The sequence below is a fragment of the Hippocampus comes genome, unplaced genomic scaffold, assembly GCF_001891065.2.
Source record: "Hippocampus comes isolate QL1 unplaced genomic scaffold, H_comes_QL1_v1.1 scaffold92, whole genome shotgun sequence".
NCBI classification, from domain to species: domain Eukaryota; kingdom Metazoa; phylum Chordata; class Actinopteri; order Syngnathiformes; family Syngnathidae; genus Hippocampus; species Hippocampus comes.
Window position 1 is genome coordinate 1,035,866 of NW_017805379.1, and position 17,080 is coordinate 1,052,945.

A 17,080-nucleotide genomic window follows, 5' to 3' on the forward strand; every position below is an offset into this window, starting at 1 on the left:
AACGGAGTGAAGGGCCGTCCGAAAGACCTTCATATACGATATTTGGCCTAAGTTGTTTGTTCCCGAAGAAAAGTTTGAATCTCAGTCCAGAACACAGCAAAGTTGAGCCCAAATAGTTTTATTCCCTTTCGAGGGTTGAATCGATTATTCAACTCGTCGAGTTGACTTTACTACTCAGTATTGACTTTCGACTTACCCATCCGTGCTGTCACTATAACGAGGCTTTTACAACCGCACTTGTTTTGTACAACATTTACTAGGGTGTAGAGTACAGGAAAAACGGCGGGCCCACCACAAGCTTGCCCCATTTGTCGTCGGCAGCCAACAAACAGTGTGGAAGGGCTAAAGCCAGTGCTCTACTCCGGTCCTCCGTCTTGACCTCCTGTCAGAGACTACGAACTACTTTTGGGGCAGTTATTTAATAGAATCAAGAATTGGTCTCGAATGATTTATTTTGGGAATCAAAATCATTTTCTTCAAAATGTTTGTGGCAGAAATTATTATTTTTTTGAAATATTTTGTCAAAAATGTATTTTGGTCTTTCCATTTTTTTTTCTTTTTGCTGAATTTCAATCACATTTAGCTGAGGTAATTTTTGAAAAAAAATACACACTATAAAATACAAATATAAATACACTATATCGCAGGAAAATGATCATTCCTGTTCCCATTTTATTTTTTTACTCTGGCTGAAATTCCAAAATAATTTGAGAATTTTCTGAAGATAGCGCCTGAAATGAACAATATTTTGTTGTTGCATTCCAAATTATCCCTCAAAGTATTTAATTCTGAAAGAACAACAACAAAAAAAACAAAAACAAAAAATGTTTGGGCTGAAACTAAGAAATATTTTGCCTGGAATAATCAACCACTGTCAGAAAGAATTTTTGGTAGAAATCACAAGCTAGTTTACATTAGCTTGTTGTTTGCAACTTGAATTTCCAACAGTTGTCTTGCAAGCGAATTACAATACACGACAGCAGCGGGAGCTCGTGAGCAAAAAAATGTTATTCCTTACTGTTGCTTTAAAAACAAACCTCAAGTTTGAGCATAAATATTCTTTGTGGCCAGAAGGTTGCCGTGTTTATCCAAACTGGGAAATGCGCTTACAAGAGATGGTCCGGAAAAGGTTTTAAAGTATCTTGTGGTCTGCTCGCTCTGGGAGGGAGAGGCGAAGGAGGGGGTTACGAACCGTCAGTTTCAACACAGCTTTTCCTCTGGAAAGCACGTCCATCCCTCTCCATTTTCCTTCTGTTTACTTCCAGCCTCATGAGTTTACATGCCAATTCCATTACAGGGATTAAAATAGTTTGTCCGATCCGTCCGGAAACTTTGCTTGTCCTTTTTTTTTTTTTTTTGTTTTCTATCTCTTGTCCAGAGGCACGACTTAGACATCGCAGAGGACGGATGACGGGTCAACCCGTAGGAGCGTGAGCGGTGCCTCTCCGATGCACACCTTTGATGAAGAAGTACGCTACAGGTGAGCGGCTCTGAGAGAGGTTGAGTGACAGTCGCGTGGAGGTGAAGTCACCCAATTCAAAGCAACACAGCACACACCTGAACCGGAATCCTCGGTACTCATAAGGCGTATTTGTATAGGAGGCGCCCAGGCGAGCGCAATGCATCGGTCTGTACATGGAGGGTGGTGGGGAGGAGGTTGTGGAGGGGGATAATTTTTCACACCCCACTTTTCAGTTTTTATTTGTCCAAAAAGTTAAAACTATCAAATTAATTTCATTCCACTTCACTATCATGTCCCACTTGGTGTTGATTTTTCAGAAAACAAAACAAAACCAAAAAAAAAAAAGACATTTCATGTTTATGTTTGAAGCCTGAAATGTGACCTAAATGTCAAAAAGTTCAAGGGGGTGAACACTTTTGCAAGCCACTATCGATATCACCAGACGCTGGATTTCATCTAATCAGTGAAGCACGGTGGTGGTCGTGCCATTTTTTTTCCTCACTGAATTCAATAAAGACATCCATCCATCCATTCATTTTGTGATCCGCTTATCCCCACAAGGGCCGCGGGCGTGCTGGAGGCTATCCCAGCTGTCATTGGGCAGTAGGCGGGGGACACCCTGAACCGGTTGCCAGCCAATCGCAGGGCACACAGAGACGAACAACCATCCGCGCTCACACTCACACCTCGGGACAATTTGGAGTGTTCAATCAGCCTGCCATGCATGTCTTTGGAATGCGGGAGGAAACCGGAGTACCCGGAGAAAACCCACGCAGGCACGGGGAGAACATACAAACTCCACACAGGAAGGCCGGAGCCAGAATCGAACCCTGCACCTCTGCACTGTGAGGCGGACGTGCTACCCAGTCGCTCACCGTGCCGCCCTCAATAAAGACATAAGATTTATTTATTTATTTATTCCCGCGCGTGTCGTTAAAATATACAATACGCCATGTAATTTTGTGTATATCGATATTAATCTTGCGTTTTATTGGATCCCCTTTTGTCTTGATCAGAATGTAAGACATTAGTCTTTCAGCGGTATCCTGTTGGATGAGGGCAAGCTGCAGCAGTTCCCCGTGCGACATGCCGGCATTTACTTATCAGGCCGTAACAAATAGCGCCATCGCTTTTATGTGACGTCTTATCAGGGCTGCTCTGAAAGTTGTCTCGATGCTTGTCTTTGACGCTTCTGCGGTGACGTCACATCTGATTCGTCCCATCAAGCATCTCCCTCTGCTTTGTGTTACAATAACAAGGGTTGATTACGTCTCATTGTTTGCTCGTACATGTCAGCGATGTGTTAAATTGCCTTCTCTTCAGTCAAAACATTTCGGCCCAAACGTTTATAACATCTCTAATTTCTGACATCGGTCAAAGCGGGGTTTGGATTCTTTCACAATTTTCATCTGCTTTTAATTCTGCTTTCAATATGAAATCACACAGGGAGCGTGACGAAAGACGAAATGGAGCGGGGGGGGGGTTAGGGGGATCTGAAAGTGAGGGCAGTGGATTCTGAGCCCTGTCATGGCGCTGCAATTTCCTAAAGTTGTGACTTGAAAGTAACAAAACGCAAACGAGGTGTGGACTGCTGAAAATAAGCGTGGCAGAACAGTTTTGGCAAAAAAAAAAAAAAAACGTCCTCCTGGGATAATCTTTGCCATGGGGCGTCATGCAGAAGGCATGTGTCCAAAGGTAAAGTGGCCTGAGTCATAAAAATCCCCTAAGTGACAATTATGGCAAAGCTACTCACACCCTTTACCTAACTACAAATGTACAAGTACACATACTTGTTTAAAGAAATACTGTAGTAAAGGTATTGGTACTGATTCAACAGGTAAAAGCAAAACGTGTAGAAGACGACAAGTCCTGCATTAGCAAAACAAAACATGAAAAATTATAAATTCACCTCAAGCTATTTATTGCACTCCCAACTAAAACAATTGCACCCTACTCATTTCAAACAGCTGCCTACATAAAAAAATAAAATAAAAATCCCCACCACCTTCATGCTAATGCTAATTAGTAATCATGTTACATTGCTATTACACTTTAAGCAATGCATTGAAACCAAATGGTTAAGCAGCAACATGTATACAGGCAATATAACAAGTATTCGGTCATATATTCTTCATCCTCCACATAGAACGGCTAATATTAATTCTGCACTGATAAGCTTAGAGGAGCTGAGATGTTATTGTCAAGGAAGTGCTCCCATTGTCCAAAATTAGCTACTGCAAAGAGGCAAGGATTCATTTATATTAACTCCTCAATGAACAGTGTGTGTTATACTGCCTCCAGGTGGCCAAGGAGGGCGCACCAGAAGGAGCAGCATTGAACCTGCTGAATTCGTTTTCATTCTTTTTAATTCTGAAACAAGTGTGTTTTTTTTTAGGAAGTGCAATATAATGGAGTGTTGTTTTTCCTCATTCAAATACAAGTCAAAATAACTTTTCTAGTTTGTATTTTGGGAAAGGGTTGAACGGATTCATTGCCTTTCCATTCATGTCGATGGGAAAACACGATTTGAGTGTTTTCAGTGACGAGTGTGGCCAAAAACTCAATCCAAATGTATTTAAAGAATCTACTTAAGTACATTCCCAAAATATTTGTACTTTTCCTCTTCGCACCACCTGCCAATTATCTGCATGGCACAAAGGTTAAGCCCAGAGGTAAAAAAACAAAACAAAACTGTCAGAAATGTGAAATGAATCAATGAAAATGAATAATGACATGAAAGTAGGCCAGAGGGTACTGCTTATACCGTTTTCATCCAGAGCGCTTCCAAGCCTTAATGGCTCATCCGTCAACACGGTCTTGCTCAGGAGTGCTTATTCAAACCCGACAAGTGCAGCCAACAGCTGTAAATAATCTGCGACTTTCACATATCATCCTTCTGTTGCGATAGTTTGGCACACGTTCGCCTCGCATTGGGAATGGGGAAAGTATCTTTCTCTGGCCGACGATGTCTTGTAAATCACCGAGACTACACGGACAATCATGGAACGAGGGGTTGTGAGAATGCGCTCATAAAATGGAATGGATGGAGGGATTGTCGGACAGACGAGTGAAATAGTCACGTCATAAAAAGTGAAAGTGGTGCTTTCGTTTCGGCAGAATGATGAAACTATCGGCGGTCACAAAATGGATGTGAACTGGCCGGCTGGACGGATGAAAAGGGTGGAAGGGATGGATGGGCGGATGGAAATCATTAAATGGGTTAATAGATGGACAGGCTGTTGGATGTACAATGGATGGATGAATGGTTGGATGGATGGACGGAAATTGTTGACAGACAGACGGATGATGTGATTGATGGGCAACGGGTTCGTGGATGGATGGACGATGGATGGATGGATGGACAGCTGGGCAGCTCAATGGATTTATGGTTGGATGATGGAAAGGTGCATGGTAACTTGTTCGCTGAGCAGATTGCTGAATGGATGAATGATTGGATGGACAGACGAATTGTTGACTGGGTGAAGAAATGAACAGACGACTGGATGACCACATGGATCGGCAAATTGTCGGATGCATGGCCGGAGAAGACAAATACCGGATGGACGGATGTTGAAGAAGTAATGTATGGGCAAGTGGATGGATGACACACCAACAACAAGACGAGACGTTTTGGAGCGTTCACAATTAGAACGTGTGCTCTTATTGAGGAGTGGTGGTGGTGGTGGTGAAAAAAAAAGGGGTGTTGGGTGGGGTATTCAAGGTGTTTGAGACAGATGAAGGGAGGGGGGCGTCGCGTACGGCGCGGGGGGGAGGGCGCATGGAAGAAGAAGGAGGACGAGGAGGAGGAGAGGCGGGCAGGAAGATTGAAATTGGGCGGATACATAAAAAGTCCACGGGGCTTCGGATGCTGGCTCATTTCGGACACGTCCCTCCTGCGCACCGCCTCGTTCTCCCGTTTTCCTTCCCGCCCCGCATCCATCCCTCCCTCCCTTCGGCCGAGGAGCGGCGCCGGCCGACCCGCTCGGAGCCCTTCGCTGACGTCGCTGCGCTTCTGGTGACACCTCGAAAGGGATTTAATGAGCCCAGAAGACGCCCGATTTAAGGCTCCGTTTTTAAAACCTTGTTGATCGTTCCTGGACTTTATTACTGTATCACGTCATACTTGAGACCGTCTTGTTTGGACCTGGACCTCTACTGATGGTGAGTTTCGCGAGGAAGCTGACGCGTCCTCCGCGGTGAGGCGTTCACGGACCGAACCAACCTGTTGCTTTGCGCAACAGTTATTTGTTAGTTTGTTATAAACTGTTTGTTAAAAACGGTCAATTCAACGTGAAGTTGTTGTTGCAAAGTGAATGTTCCATATTCCAACATGTAAATGTGACGTCGGTGCCATTTTAAATGACGAATGGACGAATAAGTGGCATTTTTACGCATGGATGTATGTTCGAATGACACCGTCATTAATTGCCCGCCTATGATGTGCACATTGCTACGCCGTTGTGCAACATCTGTGCTTTGAGAGTAACACGCGATGGGGTTGTTCAATTCAAAGCGTGGGTGCATTTTAAGAATCGTGGAGCGTGTGACAGCGTGCGTGCAAACTGTCTCAATTGAGTGGAGTGAGGAAGACAAAGGACACGCACGCACACGCGCACACAAGATGACGTGTAAGCATGTAACACCATCTTAGGTTTAAACCTGGGCATTTAGTTATATAATAGTGAAATGAGGACTACTTATTTCTGTCTATAGAGTATAAGAGTATGAGTACATATATATATGCACGCAAACACACACACACACTGTATAAGAGTATGAGTACATATATATATATATATATATATGCACGCAAACACACACACACACATACACACACACACACACACACACACACACACATTTCTTTTTACTTTTTTCCCCAAAAATGTTTTTTTTTATAGACACACCTTATCCCTTAAAAAAAGAGTGATTTTTTTTTTTAATTTTGTATTGTCGACTTTGAGGAGTTTGGATTACATACATTATACTTTTTTTTTTGTAAATATATCCATCCATTAAGCATTAATTTATTTATTTATTTTAATCTAATTCACCAGTTAACCGACGACTACTTGCTTTTGGTTGCATTTTAATTTTTTTTGGACTGCCCAGTCTTGTTATGCAATTCAGCTTCTTGTGTGGTTGTACAGCAGGGCTAGGCAACTTTGATCATATTTTTTTTCACCAATTTAGGATGACCCTCGGTGGACTTGCATGAAAACTATTGGAGTTCTTTTTCTAAGCTTCGCTGGCAACTCAAACCAATAAATAAATAAATCCTAATTTAATAGTAATCAAATAAGACGGAACATTTCATGATTTTTAAAAGTTAGTCCACACCATATTTTTCTTGTTAGCTGCTGATATTTGAAAGGGAGCGAAAACAAACAAAACATCAGACTAAATAATGCTTGACTTTCCTGTAAACACTTTGAAGTTCCCCTTTGAAGTCACAAGAGTAGTTGATAATATTTGTGGTTTATTACAACCCGCTACTCCTCCCGTGACAGTAAACCAATTAGAGAACACCCAAATGATAAGGGGGGCGGCTAGCGATTGATCTGTTCGCACCGCCAACCCTTCCCCCCTCCAGTAGAATTCTTCAAGAAACACATTATTCTGTTTTAGAGCGCCGGGGGGTGCTAATTGCGGCCAGCTCTTGGGTTTGTCGCCAAACTGTCCGCAGCTGGGCCTTGTGTGCTGACGTCATAACAACAACAACAACAACAACACCGAAACACATAGTCAGAAAATGGTAGAGAAGCCAAGCACCTGATGAGGTTTCATCACCACTTACACCGGTACGGATACAAGATGTTCGCTATGTTTTCAATTCCTGTCATGAGTTGTACAGCAGGGCTAGGCAACTTTGATCATATTTTTTTTCACCAATTTAGGATGACCCTCGGTGGACTTGCATGAAAACTATTGGAGTTCTTTTTCTAAGCTTCGCTGGCAACTCAAACCAATAAATAAATAAATCCTAATTTAATAGTAATCAAATAAGACGGAACATTTCATGATTTTTAAAAGTTAGTCCACACCATATTTTTCTTGTTAGCTGCTGATATTTGAAAGGGAGCGAAAACAAACAAAACATCAGACTAAATAATGCTTGACTTTCCTGTAAACACTTTGAAGTTCCCCTTTGAAGTCACAAGAGTAGTTGATAATATTTGTGGTTTATTACAACCCGCTACTCCTCCCGTGACAGTAAACCAATTAGAGAACACCCAAATGATAAGGGGGGCGGCTAGCGATTGATCTGTTCGCACCGCCAACCCTTCCCCCCTCCAGTAGAATTCTTCAAGAAACACATTATTCTGTTTTAGAGCGCCGGGGGTGCTAATTGCGGCCAGCTCTTGGGTTTGTCGCCGCAAACTGTCCGCAGCTGGGCCTTGTGTGCTGACGTCATAACAACAACAACAACAACAACACCGAAACACATAGTCAGAAAATGGTAGAGAAGCCAAGCACCTGATGAGGTTTCATCACCACTTACACCGGTACGGATACAAGATGTTTGCTATGTTTTCAATTCCTGTCATGACGGGAGAGCCCCCGACTCACTCTCTCTCTCTCTCTCTCTCTCTCTCTCTCGCTATGTTTTCAATTCCTGTCATGATGGGGGAGCCCCCAACTCACTCTCTCACTCTCTCTCTCTCTCTCTCTGTGTACAATGAATGCTTGTCACTGATGCACACACACATAGACACACCTTATCCCCCCCCCTTCCACACACACACACCTCCACCCCATGGGTAATAGAGCTGATCATGTTCCAAACCGTCCTCGAGTTCTGTTCTCACAAACATGCAATGGCTGCCGATTTCCCGCCAGTGTCTATGTTTATGTGAGTGTGCGTGTGTGTGTGTGTGTGTGTTTGTGTGTGTGTGTGTGTGTGTGTGTGTGTACATAAGCAACAGCAACACACGCACAAGATTCTGTGTCATGACCGAGCAAGCCGTGGGCTGACCGCGGGTCAAAGGCAAATTAAAAAAGTATTATTGCATGTAGAGTGGTCCCTTGATTGAGAAGCTTAATTTGGTCACAGCCTACGTTTTTTTGACTTAATTTTTCGGATACCAAATCGATATTCTCCATTGAAATTAATTGAAATTCCATTAATCCGTTCCAGCCTGTCCAAAAAACACCACATTATTTGTTATGTTTTTAACCGTTTCAGGGACAGCGGTTACTACAGTGGACAGTTTATCAGGTTATCAGGTTACAGGTTATCATTATTGGCGTATGAAAGGGTTAATGAAGAAAATCGCACCGTTTTATCTAAAAACATGACAAGGGAAAGAAAAAACATGTTTCATAAAGCGTAATTGCAAGTGCTGAACATCTCTGTGTTAAAAGATGATTCAATACATACCTCGATACATAGGATGCAATTCCATTCAAGAACAGACTATTTTCAAGTGGAATGATTCGATTTGATTCAGTTCAGCGGGATTACGATTTGATTCGATATGGTACGGCCGTACCTTTTGTCAGGTGTTTTAATGCATCACATGTAAACCTCTCGAAAGTTATAAAAGTTAAAAGGAGCAACTGTGTGCCTGAGCTGCGTCCCTTGAAAGTGGGCATTGACGTCAGGAACACTGTTGGTTAGAACTCTGAGTTTCAGGATCTTACGTTTTGGCCTACTACGGCTTTTTGCCAATGTTCTCATTTCGTGTGTTTGACTGTTTGTATCGTTCCAAGTACAAGTGCATCAGCAAGTTGGAGTCTCTATTTTTTTTTTTTCATTTCACTGGGGCGGCGGTGTATCCAAATCTAGCTCTTAAAATATAAATTTGGCTCGCAACATGAAGCAAAATGAATGAATAAATAAATACATTGACCAAGTGATAGTCTCGCCGGTTAGAACTCTGTGAGTTTCAGGATCTTACGTTTTGGCCAACTACGGCTTTTTGCCAATGTTCTCGTTTCGTGTGTTTGACTGCTTGTATTGTTCCAAGTACAAGTGCATCAGCAAGTTGGAGTCTCTATTTTTTTTTTTCACTTCACTGGGGCGCCGGTGTATCCAAATCTAGCTCGTCAATCTAAATTTGGCTCGCAACATGAAGCAAAATAAATGAATAAATAAATACATTGACCAAGTGATAGTCTTTGCTCAAAAAAAAATCATGATTGGGGGTGCTCGTACGTCAACGTACATGCAAAGAGTAGCAGCAGTTCCAATGAACAATGATCGTAAGGAATTTCGGTGGTGAGGATGAGTACTTGGTCGAACCATCTCAATTAGTTTGAGGTCTCAAATGAAGAACGCGGCGTGCGCTTTGGTGTGCTGAACGATGGCGTGAAACCGTCGTTCAGCACATTCAGAAGATTCTGCGAGTGTGAAAAGATTTCAAAAGGCTTCTGTCCAGAAAAATCATCTGAGAAAGAGTCATTGATCAAGCGAAGCAAAATGGAGTACACGCTTGTTTATCTGGTCTCACATGTTACGCCATATAACGGATATTCGATGACTTAGTTGCGAAGAATTGAATCAATTCATTGCGTCTTAAAGAGGCTGAGGGAAAAGTGGCGCGCAGCGCTCGACTGCTTGGATCAGAGGTGACGTTGAATCAATTTGCACTCGATTGCTGTCAAGTTAAGAGAATATGATGTCATACGCAAAGTGACGTTTTTGCCACATTGTGTTGCATATCCAAATTTGTTTTTGTCCAAATGATTTAAAAAAAAAAAAATCTGAAATGTAAAAAAAAAAAAAAAATCTACAAATTTTTCATTTTCTTGTTTTGCTGTTTTTTTTTTTTTTTTTTTGGTCAATGTTTTGTTTTACTCGACTGACTGCGGCCAGGTCGGATTTCAATTCAATTCACAAAAATTTATCTTTCCCAGGGGAGCAATTGAGGGCACACGGAGAAGCAATTTAAAGACCATCAAGCAACTAATGACTTTGCTTTTCATTGCATGCCAGATATTTTCTGCCATCTATTTTTTTTTCCTCGAGATATTCTTTTAAGAACAAAAAAATATATATTTTAATAACACCCTCCTAATGGTCAACGTCTCTGCACATGACAACGTGTTTTCATTATTTTCGTTGGCTGTTGCCTTTATGCAAGAACAGAAACAGACCAAAAAACGCAGTACAATTTTTTTTTAATGATGTCAAATGCCCTTCCCGGTTCACAAAAATACTTTCTTTTTTCTTCTTCTTTCTGATGAACGCATTTGGCTTCAGCTTCTAAAATGGTGACCAAAGACCAACGTCATTCAAATGTAAGCTTAATAAACACGTTTACGATTGTGATTTAACACTGTGGTGCTTTTAATGACCCCGTCCCCACTCAAAAAAAAAAAAAAATGAAAATGCTTTTCACCTCCGTGCCAGACGGTAAATCAAAACCAGTACAGTGTTCCACCTTACGACATCATTTCACATGTGTTGCCTCACTTGACAAGTCTATTAATAACATGCAGCAGATTTGTTTCCTATGTTTCTCTCCTACAAGTGCCATCATGCTTCTGATTAATTTCCCATCCTGGAGATTCAGGTTTGATTTAGACCGATAATGCCCGAGCGATGCTATGCTAAGTTTTTCAAAGAGTGCAGCATCCTTGCAATGGCAAAGGATGTAAAGGAAGGAAAAAAAATTGTTTTGAAGTGGCGGCGGGGGGGCATTTGGTATACTGTGTTTTGGATTGGAAAATTCTCTTGGGTTGCAATGAGCCTTCGCGTTGAGATATTGCACTACGTCAGTACCAAGTTAAAAAAAAAAAAGGATGCGGTTATCTCCTCGTTTATTTCACGGACGGATGTCTCGATTGGGAATATTTTCGTTTGGAGCAGGAATGGGCCAACAACTCAGCTATGATGAAAAATGTCGATGACATGCTTGCAATGACTGACAGTTGTCAACCGAGAAGGCGAAGGAGCTTGATTGATATTGCCCATTTCACACAGATGGCAACAAAGTGTGCTTTAAAAGTACAACACACCTCAACGCATTTCCTCACAAAACGGCTGAAGACAATCCAAAGGAAACGCAAAGAGAACAAAAAGTAAGCTTGATAAAAATTACACAAAGAATGCTCGTGGCCAACATTTCAATACATTGACAAACAAAAGATTTCAAGACATTTCAAGCAAAGGAAAGAAATGAAAAGTAGCTCCCTGAAATCTGAAATGAGCACATGTTGAAAATGTTGAAAAGATCTTAATTAAAGGAACGTAAAAAGACAAAGTAAATAAATAAAAGCATCGTTTTTAATGTCGTTTTAAAAGTATTTATATTTGGTGTTGACTTCTACTATTTATTCCGCTGGCGTGCAGCATCACAGCTAAATGCTGCTTCGCCATGTTTACTTTGAACGAATTGACCCAAGTTTGCAGAGCGCTGGGTTGATAGTCTGTTGGGGATTAAAAAAAGAAAAAAAGAAAATTGTATCTTTTTGGTATTAAACTTTAGATGCAGATGACTCAATTCTGAGTCTTTGAAGGTATTATTTGATTTTGGCATTAAACAGGAACATGAACAAGCTCGTACAAATGTGATTTTTTTGAGGTGGGGGGACGTTTTCAAGTTTCACCTCCAGACGAGTGCATTTTGTCACTTTTTTTTTTTTTATTGGTTTGTGCAGGAACAGTTAAACCACCAAGTCCGTAATCGCTGCTAGCTTTATAACCAGGAACAGATCAACATGAAATGATTAACATTCTAAATGCGTGCGTTTTAAGCTTTACGCCGAGACAACTCATTTTATTATGCATTTCTGATGATTAGCGGTTAGGTTCTGAGCAGGAACAATGACAGGACACCAACATGGTAAACATTGTTTGACTCGCTGTGGTGACCCCTCACAGGGAAAAGCCGAAGGTCGCGTCTTAGTCATCATCCCATCATTGCAATTTCACAGACACAGATGGTCATTAAAAAAAAAAAAAAAAAAAAAAAAACAACAACTTTGAGACATTTGTTTTCATGTTTGCAATTATCTACGGTAATTAAGTTTATAAGTTCTTTGTGTGTGTGTGTGTGTCTCTTCCAGGAACAAGCTCACTCCTACGTTCTCCTGCAGCCGCCCAACGCCACCTAACATTTCCTGGAAGAACGTGTCTGCCGCCCGCTCTCAACAAACATGGACTGTTTTCCCATGCTTTATTTTCTGTCGGTAAGTAAGTGGGCGTGCGATTTTTGTGAAAGTCACCCCATCGAAAGCGTGTGTAAATCCAGTTTTAGTTTGGCTGCGAACGCAGTGGAAAAATTTTGTCCTATAGGAGAAGATCAAGTGCCGTTTTGTTGGCCCAAAGGCGGTTGCGCGGGCCCCATCGAAAGCGTGTGTAAATCCAGTTTTGGTTTGGCCGCGAACGCAGTGGAAAAATTGGTCCTATAGGAGAAGATGAAGTGCCGTTTTGTTGGCCCAAAGGCGGTTGCGCGGCGTATTCGCATCGGGGGTGCTAATATTTGTGCCGCACGTGATTTAGCGTAAATAGTTTGCGGGCTCTGTGGATTTATCATCATCTGATGATCCAGTCAAGGGGATTGGTTCTGTGCAGTGTTTAATTATGTAAAAATATTTAACTTCATTTTTATAATGCGTTATTTTTTTCTTATGTGTCCCTTATGCCATAAAATATATCAATAAATATTTTTTTTCTTGAATAAAAAATCTGTAACCATACTGGTCGCACATGGGCGATTCGATGAAAAACGTAGTATTCAATTTTAGGGAAAGTCTGGAGACCTGCGACTACACTTTAGCACACCGGTGTCTAAGCCAAGGCCCGGGGGCCAGATCGGGCCCGCCACGTCATTTTATGCGGCCCGCGAAAGCAAATCATGTGTGTGAACTTCCATGATCCTTGCTAAAGACGTTAACCCCCAAGTGGCCCGCGACAAAAATGAGTTGGACACCCCTGCTTTTAGCGGATCAATAGTCGTTAAAGTGTGCATGTGAAAAAAACAAGTGTTAGTGACAAGGTTCTTGGGCCCCATTTTCAAAATTTTTACCCACACCCCAGATGGTGGTCATGCAACTTCCAAACAGAAGCTTATATTGATCCTAATGCCCTTACCCCCCCCCCCCCCAAAAAATGGATAGAATACACTTGAATTAAAGTTTGGATCTTCTGCAGTCGGGGTTTGTGGGGGTTAGACCAGCCCTGATGCGCGCCAATTTGCGTTCAGGAATCTCTCAAAATTCCTAACGACCACCACGCCCCCGGCGCCGACTACAATTACATTTGGGCTTGCCTTTGAAGTCTGTCGCAAAGATCAAATGCAAGTGCTCTTCTTTACTGTAAACAAGCCTCGTTCAAAACAATTAGTGGGCGGTTTATAAGTCCTGTCTCCGGTGTGGGTCAAAGTTCAATTTCTAATCTTGTAAACCCGTGTCCCCCGTCAGAGACATCATGATTCCTGGTAATCGAATGCTGATGGTCCTTTTCATATGCCAAGTCCTGCTGGGAGACAGCAACCATGCCAGTCTGATACCCGAAGAAGGAAAAAAGAAAGTGGCGGGCCCGCAGGGTCGTTCGGACACTCAGAGCCATGAACTGCTGCGGGACTTCGAGGCCACCCTGCTGCACATGTTCGGCCTCAAGAGGCGGCCCCGGCCCAGCCGCTCGGTCGCCGCCGTGCCGCGCTACCTGCTGGACCTTTATCGGCTGCAGTCGGGCGAGGGAGAGGAGTCCGTGGGCGGCGACGAAATTGCCTTTGAGTACCCGGAAAGGTCGGCCAGCCGAGCCAACACAGTGAGGGGCTTCCACCATGAAGGTAAGGATGGGGCGGGGGGTTCCGATAGTTTTACGTAATTGTGAATCACTCGGAAAAAGTGTTCACCGGTCCGGCGATCGCTCACGATGCTGATGTTTGCCTTGGACATTTTTTTGTTGTTAAAAGCCGACAAAAAGCAAAGGTCCTTGGATCAGTTCTTGACAAAACGCCAGGCGAAAACCACTTCTGAGAGAGAACATGGATTAAAGAGGGCAAAAAACGATGAGGACGCAGTTAAAAGTGGAATGACCATCATTTTTATTCTTTATTCTTTGTTTTTTTTTTTTAGATTATGCACAACTCTCATTTATTGTGCAATAATCTAATCGTAACATGTATTTGTTACATATTTTGATCCATTTTTGATATTTTAGAAAACATTTATGTCTGAATTTTCGGGGGCTTGGAACGGATTAGAGCATTTATATGGAAAACGCGTCTCTACTTACAAAATTTTCTCGTTAAGAAATTTCTTCCTGAGCCAATTAATTTTGTAAGCTGAGGAACCACTGTAGCTCCGTATTTGCGTTTTTTTTCTCTCCTTACTTTCTTTTATTTTTTTGCGCCTTTGGTTTGTAAAGACAAAAATTGTGTGCTTCCTTTGTTTGTCTTCACTTCAAGGTTCAGTCTGTTTTAAATATTTCATGTATTGTTTTCATAAACCTCACAGGGTCACTATCAATACAAAGTGCATTTGGTCTCCTTATCAGGATCACTCAGTCATCATGAGAATGTAGCAAATAGTGAAACCCCGAGGTCTTATCAGAAGCGGATAAACGTTTGCACACATACCAGCGCAATGATGAGGCTCTTAAAATGCGTTTCCTTCTTTCTGCACCATTTTTTTCCTTCCGTTGGATGGACGTGATTTTCTTTTCGTCAACATATTGAACATTTTGCATGTGCCCAAAGTGAACGTCCACCGTGTGCTCATGAAAAGCTTAACATTAGCCAAAAATGTCCACGCTGTCATTGTCTGCCCTGTCAGCAAGCTGACATATTTTTCATTTTGTTTCGTTCATTGTCTGCTTGCAGTAAATTCATCTAAAAAAAAAAAAAAAAGTGCGAGTTTGACCAACATGCATTTCTAACACCAACCTAACACAATGAATAAGAATTTTCTTGGGAAATCTGGGCATGAAAGTAAGAATGCTGTGCTCAGCCGCTGCTTAAAATATGCGTAAAAGCTGAACCCCCGCCAAGCTGGCCTTCATCTAGATTTGAAGTGTGCACGTCACCAAACGCTGCCTGATGAGCTGCGAAAATGTGCTTGAAAAAACTCAAGAGCCTCATTGGATGAAAGGGTTTGGTGAACGGCTTAAGCAAAAAAGGCATACCTTCATATTACCGACGTCGACGTCTGACCGCATCCTGCAGGGAGCAACTCGGAAAACTGGACTGCAACTCTCCAGTTTATGTGGAGAGATGGCCTTTTTTTTTTTATGCGAGGAAAAAAAAGAACCTTCCTCACCGTGCAATTATCTTTAATGCTACTCTTGCCGCGTTCTAAATAAAGACGCCCACTGCTAACAATGTGGGCGCCCGAGAGCACAGAGAGAGAGAGATGGAAAAAAGTGCCTCAGAGGCCCGTAACGACGCAGCGGACGGGACGCAGTTGCGGCCACCAAGGCCGGCGGCTTTCGATTAATGTTGAAGGAACTTGTGGTCGACTGAGCTGCTGGAGGTAAACTGTGGTTGGAAAGCCTTAAACGAGTCGGGTAAATCCTTAAGGGTCAAGGAATGAATGAACCAGAGGGGAAACAAGCAAGTTGACGTTCGAAACTTTAGTTTAAGCTCGTGGGGAACTAGCATGAAAGTCTTAAAAAAAAAAAAAAAAAAATTCTCAAGCAGATTTAAACAGACCTGCCCACTTTCTCTGGCTTGCCCTCACCGTGACCATGAGGTAAAATGCAAAATCGACAGCGCTTTAATTTTGAAAGGTAAGCTTTTGTCTTATCAGTACAAGCAAGCTAGCAGGCAATGTCGCCAGCTTGGCGACATATTCACTGCACATCGTGACTTTTTTGTCGCTTCCAGCGCCTCTGTTTCCAAAAATGAGACGAGCAAAAATGACAACAGGCGGTTCGAATGTTAACCGCGTTTTTACTTCGTCACCTGAGCCCTGCGCAACTGTGATGTCATTTTTAGTCGACAGCAAGTGGCAAAATGGCCGCCCCCACCTCTGAGATATATATACTGTAAAAACGATCGGATTTTGCCGCTTAATTCATATCCCACAAAAGGAATCTGAATTAGAATGCCGTGTTTAGACTAGTGGGGGTGCATAGAACATTTGATTGTTAAAATAATTTTGGACTTGACTTCGCCGTTTGAAAAGGTCGGATACAAAAAATGGTTTCTTGAAGGTCTACTCGACGTATCGAAAGTACCCAAATCTCCCTGAGGAAACATGCTAATTTCTACACAAACAAGGCAGCTATACCTAACTTTGACGACAGATAATCAAGTATGTTTTATTTTTAGTTTAAAAAGACACCGAATTTGAAGTTGAATGGTAAGTCGCAAGAGTCAGGTGAAAGTAGCCGTGCATGTGACGCAATGTACGTGTACGTAAGCCATACGTAAGTCTCCGTCATCGTGCGCGTCGCTCCTCATGTTATTTTTTTTTCTTCATTCATTCATTCATTTCATTCAATCGCCTTCACCAACGTCCCACTCAACCGACTTGTGTCAACGAAAGAAAAAAAAACAGTAATAAATTGAGGGATACATCTCAAGCAAACAAGCCGCGATGCGAGTTTTAATAATCAGAACCACCTGGGCGAGATTAGGTTCTGGGTATGAAATAACTGGGCTGTGGATTATGTAGGAAAAGAGTAGACACAACATTCCTTCCCCCCCCTCTCCCCTACATCCC

The 17,080-nt window shown here is 42.3% G+C and overlaps 1 protein-coding gene across 2 annotated transcripts in view; it reads left to right on the forward strand.

Annotated features, from left to right (window-relative positions):
• Window positions 1-5,292: 5,292 nt before the first annotated feature.
• The window catches only part of bmp4 (bone morphogenetic protein 4), a 14,737-nt gene continuing 2,949 nt past the window's right edge, over window positions 5,293-17,080 (forward strand). The window contains exons 1-3 of one of the 2 annotated variants that reach the window (XM_019872681.1): window positions 5,293-5,623; window positions 12,476-12,598; window positions 13,832-14,202. In XM_019872681.1, the coding sequence (XP_019728240.1) occupies window positions 13,839-14,202 (364 nt within the window). In that variant the 5' untranslated portion in view covers window positions 5,293-5,623; window positions 12,476-12,598; window positions 13,832-13,838. Of the gene's footprint in view, window positions 5,624-5,962; window positions 6,091-12,475; window positions 12,599-13,831; window positions 14,203-17,080 lie in introns of those variants that run through there. The other variant, XM_019872682.1, reaches the window with a different exon arrangement.